At 40.1% G+C, this 12,806-nt stretch overlaps 2 protein-coding genes across 4 annotated transcripts; both read right to left on the reverse strand.

Moving 5' to 3' along the window:
* Nucleotides 1–3,429: 3,429 nt before the first annotated feature.
* LOC128461959 (cathepsin S) lies at nt 3,430–5,689 on the reverse strand. Its single transcript, XM_053447154.1, has 8 exons — nt 5,566–5,689; nt 5,067–5,194; nt 4,713–4,835; nt 4,392–4,541; nt 4,075–4,311; nt 3,825–3,990; nt 3,612–3,714; nt 3,430–3,529 (listed from the first exon to the last, which is right to left on the reverse strand). Exons 1-8 carry the CDS (start codon nt 5,621–5,623, stop codon nt 3,430–3,432), a joined length of 1,065 nt encoding a protein of 354 aa, XP_053303129.1. The 5' UTR covers nt 5,624–5,689.
* A 718-nt stretch (nt 5,690–6,407) lies between these two features.
* ctss1 (cathepsin S, ortholog 1) lies at nt 6,408–11,907 on the reverse strand. 3 transcript variants are annotated; one of them, XM_053447158.1, is made up of 8 exons: nt 11,769–11,907; nt 11,002–11,122; nt 10,795–10,917; nt 8,505–8,657; nt 8,200–8,424; nt 7,727–7,892; nt 6,950–7,055; nt 6,408–6,856 (listed from the first exon to the last, which is right to left on the reverse strand). In XM_053447158.1, the coding sequence occupies exons 2-8, from the start codon at nt 11,119–11,121 to the stop codon at nt 6,757–6,759; spliced, it is 993 nt and encodes a 330-aa protein (XP_053303133.1). In that variant the 5' UTR covers nt 11,122; nt 11,769–11,907; the 3' UTR covers nt 6,408–6,756. The 3 variants fall into 3 exon arrangements, with proteins under 3 accessions (XP_053303133.1, XP_053303132.1, XP_053303131.1); XM_053447157.1 differs by having other exon boundaries at nt 11,776–11,885; XM_053447156.1 differs by having other exon boundaries at nt 11,697–11,856.
* Between the last annotated feature and the right edge of the window lie 899 nt (nt 11,908–12,806).

Genomic DNA, 12,806 nt, shown 5'->3' on the forward strand with positions numbered 1-12,806 from the left:
TTTTTTATCATTAGTGATATCATTTGTCTTTTTCTGTTTGGCCTCAAAACAACAACATTTTTTTAATGCTCCTTAGGCATCATGACATGCCGTCCATTGGCCTCATAAGCACATATAGAACGGGACCAAAAAAAGAATAAGTTGTTTTAAAGAGTCGGCTTGATCAGGAAGAGAAGCAGAGGTTACAAAGTCACTCCTCTAATTTATTTTAAGGGCTTAATTGAAGGAGTTCAGTCATTCCTCCACTCCAGTTATCAAACGTGCTCCTGCATGATATTGTTCAACCGTCTTTGATAGTATCACAGCTGCTTTACAGATTATCTGTCCGTTGGAAATTTGATCTCAATTGGACACGATTACTCCAGAAGGGAAGATAATTGAGTTGTTTATACATATCACTACTGCGGTATTATTTCTCCAAAGGTGTACATCAATATGTGTGCAGACAATCAGTGATTGAGTACATGAGTGGTGGTGGAGAGAAATGTTCTGCCGTAAAGACATCCTCTGGATCGTGTGTGTGTGTGTGTGTGTGTGTGTGTGTGTGTGTGTGTGTGTGTTTGAGGGAGCCTTTGAAGGATGAGTTGGACTTTTTGGGAGTACGCTTATTCACTTTAGCTAGCTTAGCACAAAGACTGGAAGCGTATAGCCTGGCGCATGGTCAAACACATAATCTGCCATAAAACCACAACTTGTTATTTTTACTCTTTTATATTCTTTGTACAGAATAAAGAGACGTTATATAACATCTGTTATGTATCTTTTATGATGTTAACTTCTGATAGGGCTAACAGTTTCCCCCTGATTCCAGTCATTATGCTAAGCTATGCTAACTGACTGCTGGCTGTAGCTTCATATTTACCGAGTGGTAGCGAGAGTATTTCCCAAAATGTTGAACTCTTCCTTTAATATTTGCAAATGTGGATCACATTCTGAGGATCTCATCTCTTCTTTGCTGTTTGTGAGTCTTCAGTGAACAACGTCGTTCCATGTTGTGTGTCGTCTGAGAGGCAGTTTGGATGTTGTTGTTGTTGTTGTTAACGTGTGTGTGCATGAGACTCTTAAATCGTCCGTCATGTATTTTTCTACTTTTTCTGTTGCGGTATTTTCATCCCTGTGATGAATACAGCTCAGCTGGGGACCACAGAAATATATTTACACTAAGAGAAGATAAAGAAAAAAACTTAATGCAATATATGCAGTGTCCAATTTATTTGTGTTGTTCTTCATAATAGACTCTGGTGCTCTTTTGCTGAAACAGTTCAGTCTTTAAAAACGAACCCTGTCAAAGGAAACCAGTCTCGGAGAAAACGCGCGTGACCAGTTCCTCTGTTGGGAAACACGGTGGAAGGATCACATCTTAAATCAAGACAACTTCACCCTCCGCTCCTTCTGTATTCAACCGATTGTGACGCATGTTTGTATCGTATTGTCTGACTTCTTGGACGTCCTGTATGCCAGCCGGTGTTTTGTCTAAAAGCAAGAACTTGTGTTTTCATTGTTGTATGATGACATAGATTTGTTGCTTGCAGTGATTGTTCTTAATCAAAGTGGGGTTAAAAATTGGTAAAACTTGAGTATGTGTTTCTGAAAGTCAGTTAGTGGTGACTGTGCTCCTCGTTTACCTTGGACCCAGGTAACTCTTTAATATAAATATATATATATAAACTGTATATGCCTGAATTTTGTGGAGGAGGATGCTTTTTCTCGTGCAATTCATCTTGTTGCAGAGCTGGAGAATTGGCTTTGCTGCTGCTAAGGTGAAGGGAGCTGAAAAATATGCACAAATTAAGAGCAAAAAGTACAATTAGACACAAGCTCAATTGTCCGCACGAGTCTTATTTAAGAGGAAGTGAAGTGGAAGTGAAGTGGAAACAGGAAGTGAGCGTTAAACACAAAACTCATCAAGAGCATCCTCTGGCAAGAGCTCCTGTCCAAAATGTTAAAGTTTACTATTTAATGTTGACTATGTGTAAAATTTACATTATGTATATATATAATATAATATATAATATATATATACATACATTAACACACACACACATATATATATATAAACTCCGCAATGGGCGGTCTGATAAACGGACAGGGGACTTTTCATGGCCCGGCCTCTGGTCTCCTCTCAAGAGCACACGGATCAGTCCTGAACGAATCCAGACAAAAGAAAAAAACAGGACCGGCCCGATGCCACAGAACAACTCCTTCCTCTGCAAAGAATTCTTCACCGTCGCTGGGACTGAAGGATCGCTGTTTTTTTTCTTTTCTTTAGTTTGACTCGGATCTGTTTATTCAATGATAGAAGTTCTACTCTAAATGTGAGTTCAATTCAGAAATCAATGTACTGTGTGTAGAAACTGTAGATGTTTGTACGTGCAAGTATGGAATTTGTGGAACAAAAGATTCAATTCAAAGAAAAAAAAAAAAAAAAGAAGAGAAAAATCTATCGTGTGTTGTCTTTGTGTTTTGTAAAATGAAGACTGAACATCTTGGTAAATTCAACATTTATTACTTCTGGATATTGAGAATATTTTAGTGATGCTAAAAAGGTGCCGTATTTATTTTATGTGCGAGTTGTTCATCACGCTGGGATTTGCACTTTTGTGCCATTTGCCCAGATCTATGAAGAAAATGATAGAATCATAATGGAAATAAAACTTGAAGAAAAAAAAAAGTCATTGTTTGCATTACACAGCTTGAAATCAGTTCTACGTTGAGTTCAGATTTTCTCCTCACTTTTTAAAATAGTGGTCTCACACTGTTTGCTCTGTTTCAGCTGTGTGGTGGCAATGGAAATGTCCCGTTAGTGTAATTAGTAAATGTAAGACTCTTTGCTCTCTATAGTAGTTCTCTTGTCATGCAGTCTGTGCACCAAGGCGTGTTTCCATCCCAGTCCAATTGGACAAAAAAAAAAAAAAAAAAAACCACCACATTTTTAGATGTTTAACATTGGAAGAGCATTGATTTCTTAGGTAAAGGTCTAATAAAAGTTAGCATCTTGAAGCCATGAGCTCGACTGAAAGCCATTCCAGTGCAGGAATTCACTACTGCAGAGGTTCCCAACCCCCTCTTCCATGAGCTCAAATTCCATGAGCTCTATTCACCCATTTAATTCTCTCTGCCGACTTGTTAACTCTTTTCCATGAGCTCTGTATTTGCTGTAGCTGATTCTCAGTTGGTCTTTTTTGATGATAATGAATAACAATCACCTCTGACAACATATACATGCTGTGTCAAACCAATTCTAAAATAGTGTGCTTTGCTCCTAAACAGTCACTTTGAATATGTATTTATGACAAAAGCAGTAGCCAGTAGTTTCCCCTCAAAAGTCTTCTTTGACAAGGAGTCATTGGAGATGTTGACACTTATAGAAACTTTATTTATTCTCAGCTTTTAAGTTGCATAAAAAGTAACAGTTTGGCCCTCTGCTGGTCACATGACGGGGTAACATGCGTAGCGAGCGATGCCACACTGGTTGTGTCTGTTCCGAGCCATCTTGATGTAGCCTTCTTCTCCGTAGTTCACGCCCCAACTGAAACATTCAAAAACCAAAGTCAAGATCATAAGGAATCTTACAAATGTCCTAAAATTACATGAGAAAAAACCCTTGAGACCTGTTTTTAACCAGCCAGTAGTCATGGCCTCCCTCTGTGCCGTAGCCCACAGCCAGCACTCCGTGGTTCACATTGCGAGAGCATCTGTGGTCAATGTACACACCTGGTAGTTCACACAAAACAAGCACAGGAAGCAGCTCAGTTTGAAACAAGGGCAATGACTCGCTTCTTCAAATCCAGCTTCTATTAAACTAACCGGCATCATAACCTCACCGTGACGGTAGAAGACAAATTTCGCCCTGGAAGCATCGATAGCAACAGAGATGGGGCCGATTTCAGCCATGGCTGCTTGTAGCTGAAACTCATTCCCCTCTGGTAGCATCACAAAGCTGGAGCAGTTAGCAGCGCGACCAGTCAGGTCATACATGCAGCGACCTCGCTGAAAGGAGACACACAAAGAGGAATTACTTCCACAAGTTTAACCACAGTATCTGAGAGTTAAAACAATCTGACATTGGCTGACCATTGGACTCACTCGGCCGACATAGGGGTAGGCGGCTTCAGAATCAATGCCCTGGTTTTTAATGACGTACTGGAAGGCATTAGTCATGAAGCCGCCGTTGCACCCTTGGTTGCCATATTTCCCGGAGCAGTCCACCAGATTCTGAGGACTGAGGGACATCAGGACGCCTGTGGACTTCTTGAGTTGCCCTTCCAGAGCTCCGACTGCACTGAAGGCCCAGCAAGAACCACAGGAACCCTGGGAATGGGTTAAGTTGTCAATGAATGAAATGTTGACGCAAGATTCTTTCCAAATGTTAGAACCTACTAGGATCTTACCTGCATCTTCACCTCCGTCACAAGGCCTTTTTCCCTCCAGTCCAGTGATTTCGGTATAGAAGCACTAACCGCGATGAAGTCGAAGGAGTTCCTCTCCAGGTCAGCGGGCACTACGGCGCCGGTTAGTGTATCTGTGATCTCCTTACTGGTCTACAAAATAATACTGGTAAGTTATTTCTGCATCTTTGTCGGCATTCAGAAAAACACTTGTAATTCTTCCAGGCACTTGCAAAAATGTATGAACCCAAAATGGTTAATTAATAAAATCAGCCAAGTAAAATCCATCTGAGTTTCATAAAAACACAACTGTGGTCTACTTACCAGGTCTCCCATGTGATTCATCGCCAGTTCGTAGGTATGCAGACCCAGAGACGCCTCCAGGTTATGGATGTTAATCATTTCCAGGTTCTGTTCCCAAACCTGCCTGCGACCCAACTCTTCAATCTGGAACCCAGAGAATAAAAATGTGTTCTAAAGAAAATGCAATAGACTTCAATGAATACATTTCCTCTGGTGAAATGAATAGTTCTCCACATGACAGACAAGCCTTGGAATTTGAAATAATTTAAATCACAGCTTTAAATCTGAACCAAATCTGGATTTGTTGGCTAATCAAGACCTTCACAACAAAAGTCACAGACCCAACACAAGAATATATACATAGGTGACAGTCACCTGATGGGAATACACTTTTTTATGGATCTGCTTCCATAGCTCCCAGTGTCCATCCAGTTGAGAATTAATGTTGGCCGCTGCAAATCCACACAGGACGGTGAGGAGCAGGCTCCGAAACATTTTCTGATCTGGGAAAGGGAGAATTTGTCAAATGTTTGTTACAGACTGAAGGCCTGTTTGATTGGACATCTGCAGGAAGGCTCCAACGCCTCCAGGTGAGAACAACCAGCATTTAGAACTCAAAACCAATGCATTAGTGAAGTCAAAGCTAAAGATATTGATCCATGCAGGGCAGTCGGAGAGGTAAGCAAAATATCCCAAAGATTTTCAGTTTCTTTATACAACTCGACATTCTGATTGATTGACGCAAATTCTCTCCGGTTTCTTTACGGTCAATGATTGGCTTCATATATCTGATACTAGTCCATAATTCAATTCAATGGTTTAAAAACTAAAAGCAGCATTTTCTCACTTGAATGACAGAGACGATAAAACTTACCTGAGCAGGTGAGCCTGGGAAAATCTGAACTGACTCCACCAGAGTCTCTATTTATCATCCTCCCACTCACTGCACCTGCAACTCATTAACCAGGAAATCACTGAGGGGCTTGTGTGTCTGTGTGTCTCAGTGTGTGTTTGTGTGTGTTCATCAGTTCATGGGTTCAAGTGTTCATGTAGAGAAAGTTGTGTCTTTACATTTATCAACCCCGTTATAATTATTATTATCACCTCAACCAAGGCTGTTATGTTTGTCAGGAGAACATTATTCAACAACTACTGAATTGATTCAATTAAAAGTGTTGGATTCAGGATTTAGTTTTTTACTTTTACTAAAATTAGGAGATAGGGCGTTATTTTGTTAATTGTAATTTCTCAAGGGACAATGCAGAGATCTGGAATCTTTAGAGGACTGATATCTTTGAGTCTGTGGAGGTTACACTCTCTAGCTCTTCATGGAGGCTTCTACAGCTTTACAGAAATACTACTGTTACATTTAACTGCTACCTCTAATAATAATACTAGTGCCACTGCCGTGTCCGCTGGTGACACTTCTATTTATAGTACAACACAGTTCCTCCTCCTCCTCCTCCTCCTCCTCCTCCCCCTCTTCCTCCTCCTCCTCTATTTGTTTCTTACACCCTGTGGGATTTTCTGTTCTCAATTGATTCAATATGAGTCTGAAGTTTTACAACAATCAAACATGAAAGAGTCAAACTGCTCTTCTGAGGATCTGAGGAAGAATAATGTGGTAGATGAGATGTAGGAAGATGGTGACAAGTCATTGTGAGAACTAATCACATGAAACTAAAATTAAATGCAACAAATAAAATAAAAATTCGATCTTTTTATGTTTTCTTTAATAGCAAGAGAGTTATTTATTCAATTGGGTACATTTGACATCATGGACATTGTTATTCAAATAAACACATAATATCAAAAAATACACTTAAAACGTATGAGATATGCAAAAGAGTACAAAGCAAGTTTTCCTTGATTATCATTCAAGAATTAAAAATCATCTGTAAGAAAGGCCACCATGGCAGAAAGCATAATTTTTGTGAAATTTACCTTTTTAATGATTTCTTTTTAACATTCAGGACAGCATCTACAATCTTAAAATAAAAAACACATCTCATCTTTGACATTGAAAAAAAAAGAAGATGATGATGAGATGTTTTCGGTGACGTTTTCACAGAGTTGGATAAATTGCAAAGCTGGCGATGCCGCAGAGGTTATTCTTGTTCCTCGCTATTCGGATGAAGCCTTTCTCTCCCCACGCAGTCCCCCAACTGAAACCACAAGAACAGAGAGTCAGATTTAATATTGATCATACACGTGGAGTCACATGTTTCAACTATCCGGTCAGAAGAGGCAGCAGTCACCTGTTTTTCACCAGCCAGTAGTCTTGTCCGTTGTCGGTGCCGTAGCCCACAAGCAGGACAGCGTGATTTATAAGCTTCGGGTTGCAATTGGGGACGTTGTATAAACCTGAAAGATTCAGAAGTTTAGTAACATGATACAGTTGATGAGAAAATGATCAAGTGTCACAAACCCTCTTGATGTTTGAAGATTGAGTGACGCCTCAGAAGTTAAGTGTAAGAGATGAGTTAATGCTGTGAACTTATATTATATTTGATTTGCCAAACTAAACTAACCCTTAACCCCTTTTAACATCGGATCTGATTTGACCCAAAGAATAATCAATCATTTATTTAGGAGACATTTTGGAAAGATTGCAGAGCCACAGGTCGTGTTCAGTCATCTTTAGAGACTTGGGAACAGTATAAATGCTGAGATAATAGTATTTATCCACTTTATAACGACAGTGTGAGCTTCAAATGCAGAATCAGAGGAAAATATCACATAATATTCCATTCATAAAACTGAAATATTGAGAGTATTTGTATTTTACAAGTACAGTCTTACTTGTACTTTAAAATCAGACTTATTCCTTGTTTGACAGATTTCCTAATATAGTGGATGTACTTCTACAAATCTGAAATCAACAAAGGATAAATGAGATAAAAGCTAAACGTCAATAGGAAAGAATTGTGCATGTTATATAATCGTTATATTTACACAGAAGCCTCATGTTCAGTGACTGATTTACTTCACTACAATAAAGGGTTTGAGTTTTCTCAGATGAGAGCCAGCCTCACCTCCTCTGTACAGGTGGAAGGACTTCAGCCCAGCGTTCAGAGCCACAGAAACCGGTCCCACAGAGGCCGTCACTTCCTGCAGAGCGCGCTCGTCCCCTCGTGGCAGGATGTGGAAATTAGAGCAGAATCCGGCTTTCCCTTGCTCAGAGTAACGACATGTCCCTATCTGCAAAGAGAAATGAGACGAAGGAAATCAGAAATGGAATATAAAAACATATATAACATCACAATATTGCACAGTTGATTAGACACAATGTGCAACTACATTATGGACAGTGGATTATTAGTCACTTTACACATCAAAACAGGTTTACAGCTCTAAAAAAATGACAACTGGTTATAAATGTTATTCCCAGTGTGTGTAAAAAAAATCAAATATTTGGAAATTACTGCAATAAAAAAACAAAAGAATCAACAAACAAGTAAAACTAACAAAGCAAAAAAAGTTTTTGCTTGTGTTTTCTGGGGACAACCTTGTGTTCGTAGGGATAAAACCTCTCGGAGTCGACGCCTCCGTTGCGGATGACGTATTTGAAGGATTTAGAGATGTATCCTCCTTTGCAGCCATGGTTGCCGTCGGTGGTGCTGCAGTCCAGCAGGTTCTGTGGACTCAGGGAGACGAGGACGCCGGTCCGCTTCGCTATCTGCCCCTCGAGAGCCCCCATAGAGCTGAAGGCCCAGCACGACCCACATCGGCCCTTTTGAAGAGAGGGAAAACCCAATGACCACGTTTCTCGTCACAGGTTCTTCATCAGATTGTGCTCAGGTGACTCCTTACTTGGTTCTTCACAGCACTGACCAGGCCCGACTTCCTCCAGTCAACACTCGGAGGCGTCGCTGAGCCGCTCGCTCTCTTGAACGTGTCGTTCCTGAGAAGAAGCAGCTCCTCCGGCCTCAAACCGTTCAGCCTCTCGTTGATCTCCTCGGCTGTCTAAACAGAACGAGGACTGTAAAACACTAGAAAGGAAACAATGCAGAAATGTAACACACATCTTAAGTCTGGACCCGTTTTTTCCTCAGAGTTTGTGTATCAGCAGGTTAAATGTATTTACTGTATTTCTACAGCACTTCTCATCTCATGGACGTCTCTAAGGGCTTCACAGTACAAGTCACATCCACCCATTCAAACACAAATTCAGTCAGCGTTACTATACACAGTGCTTTTTCTATAACACGTCGTTCACACACATTGTTGTTCACACATTGTCGTTCACAACTTGTCGTTCACACACTGTCAGTTGCAATCTGCCGTTTCTATGCACCTCGGAATGCAGACTGGTGAAACCGGGGGATCGAACCACCGACCACCATCTATGGCATAGGTACAGCAGGTTGTCCTTTAACCACCAGCATTATTATTATGATTATGATCATTATGATTGTGATTATTATGATTATGATTATGATCCAGCACTTCATTTACTTCTTGCTGCACAGTCCTGCTGTGTCTCCTGTCAGATTGGACAATAATCCTACTTTAATTAATCCCGACACCTTCATTTGTCTCAAAGGAAACTGTGTCAGCTCGTCCTTCGGGATCTTTGACTTGAGGCCAAACGCCTGAATGTCTCAGAATCACTGTTTCCAGCTTCCTGCAGCATCAACACGTCACACCTCCACTCCTCCACTCCTCCACTCCTCCACTCCTCAGACTTCCTGCTGTCTTCAGGCTCTTGATACAGAACAACCTCTTTCCGGTACCTTCCGGCATCTTTATCAAGCCCCCAAATGCCTGAACTGAAGTAACTGAAATTGCAAACTATTTAATGAGAGAAATTATAATATGGAACAAAATGCAGACCTATAGTAATTATCTATATAAATATTTGATTTTTTAGATGAATTTGTGTAACCTTGTTGCCTCCCCTCAAGATTTGTAGGTCATATAACGCTACTGATTGTCCAGATTGGCCCAGCAGCCTCTTCTGGATTAATTTAATCAGATTGTATAAAGTCAGATTAAAGCTGTTCTATAGGTTGAGCTTTAAATCAAGCCTTTAAATTAAGCCCACACGGTGCAGGTTTAAATGCAGATTAACAGTGTTGCTCTGCCTTGGACCAGTGAAGGTCAATGAATTCACTTTAGTTTATGACTCAGTGTGGTGACACAGTGTGAGGAGAATTGTGTCTTCTGGCTGAAATGTTTGTCATGAAGTTTGTATCCACCAGAGGTCTCACACGCACATTTCTGTCTGTTACTTGCTGGACGACCATCATTTGGCTGCAAATTCCTTTATATTGAATATATTAAGTCATGGATTAGTAGTTTTCCTTAGTTATATAACTATTTGATCTTTAGCTGTTAAAGCCATGTGAGTAGGATGTGCACAGTACTGCAGCCAGTAAACTCGGATTATTACCTCCAACATGGAAGTTATGCTTCCACCCGGCTGTTTGATTTGTTTGTTTCAACAGGATTACGCAAAAAACTGCAGAACAGATTTCCATGAAACTTGGTGGATGTTTGGGACACGGGCCAAGAAACCAACCCGTTCAGTTTGGACACATATCCGGACCAAGGGGCAGATTCAGGATTTAAACAGACTGTTGGGAGTCAGTGGAGGTTTGAGATCCCTTCTAGTATTGAAGCAGTTATTCAGTTCACTGTTGTTAGGTAAGTAGATGAACAGATCCAGAATAGACAGTTAACTACACAAGGTTGGACAAGAAAAAAAGTGAAAAATAGACCAATCCAAGTACGATAGTATTAGATTTTACTCTGTGCAGGTATTTAATTTGTAGCTCAAAGAAAACAAAATATTAGAGTTAGGTTTTGATCAGATTTTACCTAAGTTACATTAATACAGAGCACAAGAAAGGTGCTGCACTTGTCATTCTACACTAACTTGATTATTATAAATCATCTGAAATACAACACACACGCCTTCTACATAGTTTTGCTAATAATTAGAACTTTATCTATGTGAATCCAGACAATAATAAGCTTATTATCTGTAAGTCTATGAATTATCCACATTAACACACGTCTTTCTGTCATGATCCATAACCGAGAAGTCGAAAGTTCATATTGTCAAAACGTCAGTGTTTTCGTTGGAGCAGACTCGTACCATGTCCGCCAGGTGGTTCAGTTCCAAAGTGAAGCTGTGTTTTCCTGCTGACGCCTCCCGGTTGTGTCTCAGCACCAGGTTCAGGTTCTTCTGCCACACCGCTCTCCTGAAGCTGATCTCCATCTGAAACACCAGCACTGACTGGGTGAACTACTGGTCTACCAGTGGGAGCTGTTATGTGTGTATATCGATAAAGAAAAGTCTCACCTCGTTGTCATAGACCCTGCGATTATTGACTTTCCACTCCTCCCACATCTTGTCTACAGCAGGTGAAGAGTGGCCGAGGACCAGAAAGGCCAAAAGCAAAACCACATGCGAAATGTGCATCCTGTGAAGGAAGAAAGTCAAACTGATCACTTATTGTGAGCGATCACAATCATGCCCCCATCTGAGTTTTATATGGGATGTTATTATTCGACTCATCAATATACTTTTCAATAATTGTTTAATTAAAAAAATAATCCCAGTAAAATTACTCTCAAAAACATCACTTCAAATGTCACTTTACTGGAGGACCATTAACACATAAGCAGATAAACAGGATTCTAGACAAAAATGTCATGATTTGGACCAAGCTCCAAAAATACACATTTAAATCTGTAGTAATTTGGCATTTTCTAAAGAACAGTGAATTTGATTTCCCATCCCGACACTAAAAACCTAAACTCCCCCACTCTGTAGAGTAGAAACATTCTACACAAGTAAGTCATGAAAGCAAAATGTCATCATGCACGGTTCAGCTAACCGAGTCTGAAACCTCAACATCGTGCACAACAATCTAATAAAGTCAAAGCTGCTGTAAGATGGAGCTTTACAGTTAAATAAGATTCAGAAACACACATTGATCCTGCACAATAGAAGACACACAAATATTCTTCTCCTCAAACAGAAGGAATTCAAACCTGTGATCTCTCATCGTCTTTCGCTGCGACACAAATGAGCCCAACAACGTTGTGTCATAACCTCATATATACCGTTTACCTTGTTGTAGAATAATCAACAGGATATTTTGTCACAAGAGGAAAGTGCAACCGTGTTCAAACGGACAAGAGAACCGTCACACTTTAAAGAGGAAGTTCAATTTTTCTTACACAGTGTTTTTCTTGCCCCCCCCCCCCCCCCCCACTGGTTCGTCATGTGAATCTAATTCTCAACCAGCTGCTGCAGTGGCCCGAAATATCTCTCCAGTCCGAGACGTGCAAGCGACAGAGGCTGATTGACAGGAAACGGCCAGTAGATAAAAGAAGACATGGTGGAAGACATGGTAGTGAAAGTGGAGAGGAGGCGTTCAGCAAATGAAACAGTGAAAGTGAATCTAATGTTAAATAGTTGAGATAACCTGTCTCTTGTTTTCTCACTCACAGTCGAGCACTTTGACATTTCACTTGGTTAAAGTGAGAAATCAGAAAACCACAACACACATTTAGTGCTGATGATGCTGTCAGGCAGATGTTGTGATGTGAGTTCAGTCATTAGAAGCCTTTTATTTTCTTTATTTGTTTTAATCCACTTCATGGATTGAGTTCCTGGACTGGATCATTGTTTTTTCTGTCACTGCCAAGTCGTCAGGCAACGTAAGCCACCATAAAACCACAATATATAATTTTTACACATTATTTTTCTGTGCAGATTTATGAAATAAGATGTGAAAATATCATAATATACTCAATTGTGAGTTTGATAGATGCTGACAGGCTTATTTTGTTTATCATATTCTAAGCGATGCTCCCTGTTTCCCTCTGTTTCCAGTCTTTAAGCAAAGGTACGATAAACCACATATCATGAGAGAGTAATCGAATCATCAAGAAAATACAAAATATAAACAACTAATAATATGATTCAAATATGAGTTAATATTCGTTGATTTCTATTCGTTTCTCGGATTTCCATGTGAAAAAATGGGAAAAACTCAAAAAACAGCATCTACAGGAGAGAAATTCCCAGAAGTCACAGCCGGCCTCGCTGTGGGGATGATGGTACGTCAGGAGGATATTATGCAACTTTGATTTGGT

This window comes from Pleuronectes platessa, chromosome 18 (assembly GCF_947347685.1).
Source record: "Pleuronectes platessa chromosome 18, fPlePla1.1, whole genome shotgun sequence".
Taxonomy (NCBI): domain Eukaryota; kingdom Metazoa; phylum Chordata; class Actinopteri; order Pleuronectiformes; family Pleuronectidae; genus Pleuronectes; species Pleuronectes platessa.

What these genes read in the sequence shown, in the direction of transcription:
- LOC128461959 (XM_053447154.1), bottom strand. Translation starts at nt 5,623, where the DNA reads ATGATAAATAGAGACTCTGGTGGAGTCAGTTCAGATTTTCCCAGGCTC. An exon ending in TCCCAGGCTCACCTGCTCAG is followed by an intron (nt 5,195 to 5,565) that starts GTAAGTTTTATC and finishes TCCCTTTCCCAG; the next exon opens with ATCAGAAAATGTTTCGGAGC. An exon ending in TACTGGCTGGTTAAAAACAG is followed by an intron (nt 3,530 to 3,611) that starts GTCTCAAGGGTT and finishes TGAATGTTTCAG; the next exon opens with TTGGGGCGTGAACTACGGAG.
- ctss1 (XM_053447156.1), bottom strand. An exon ending in GCAGGGTCTATGACAACGAG is followed by an intron (nt 10,918 to 11,001) that starts GTGAGACTTTTC and finishes CTGGTGTTTCAG; the next exon opens with ATGGAGATCAGCTTCAGGAG. An exon ending in TCAGTGCTGTGAAGAACCAA is followed by an intron (nt 8,425 to 8,504) that starts GTAAGGAGTCAC and finishes TCTCTTCAAAAG; the next exon opens with GGCCGATGTGGGTCGTGCTG.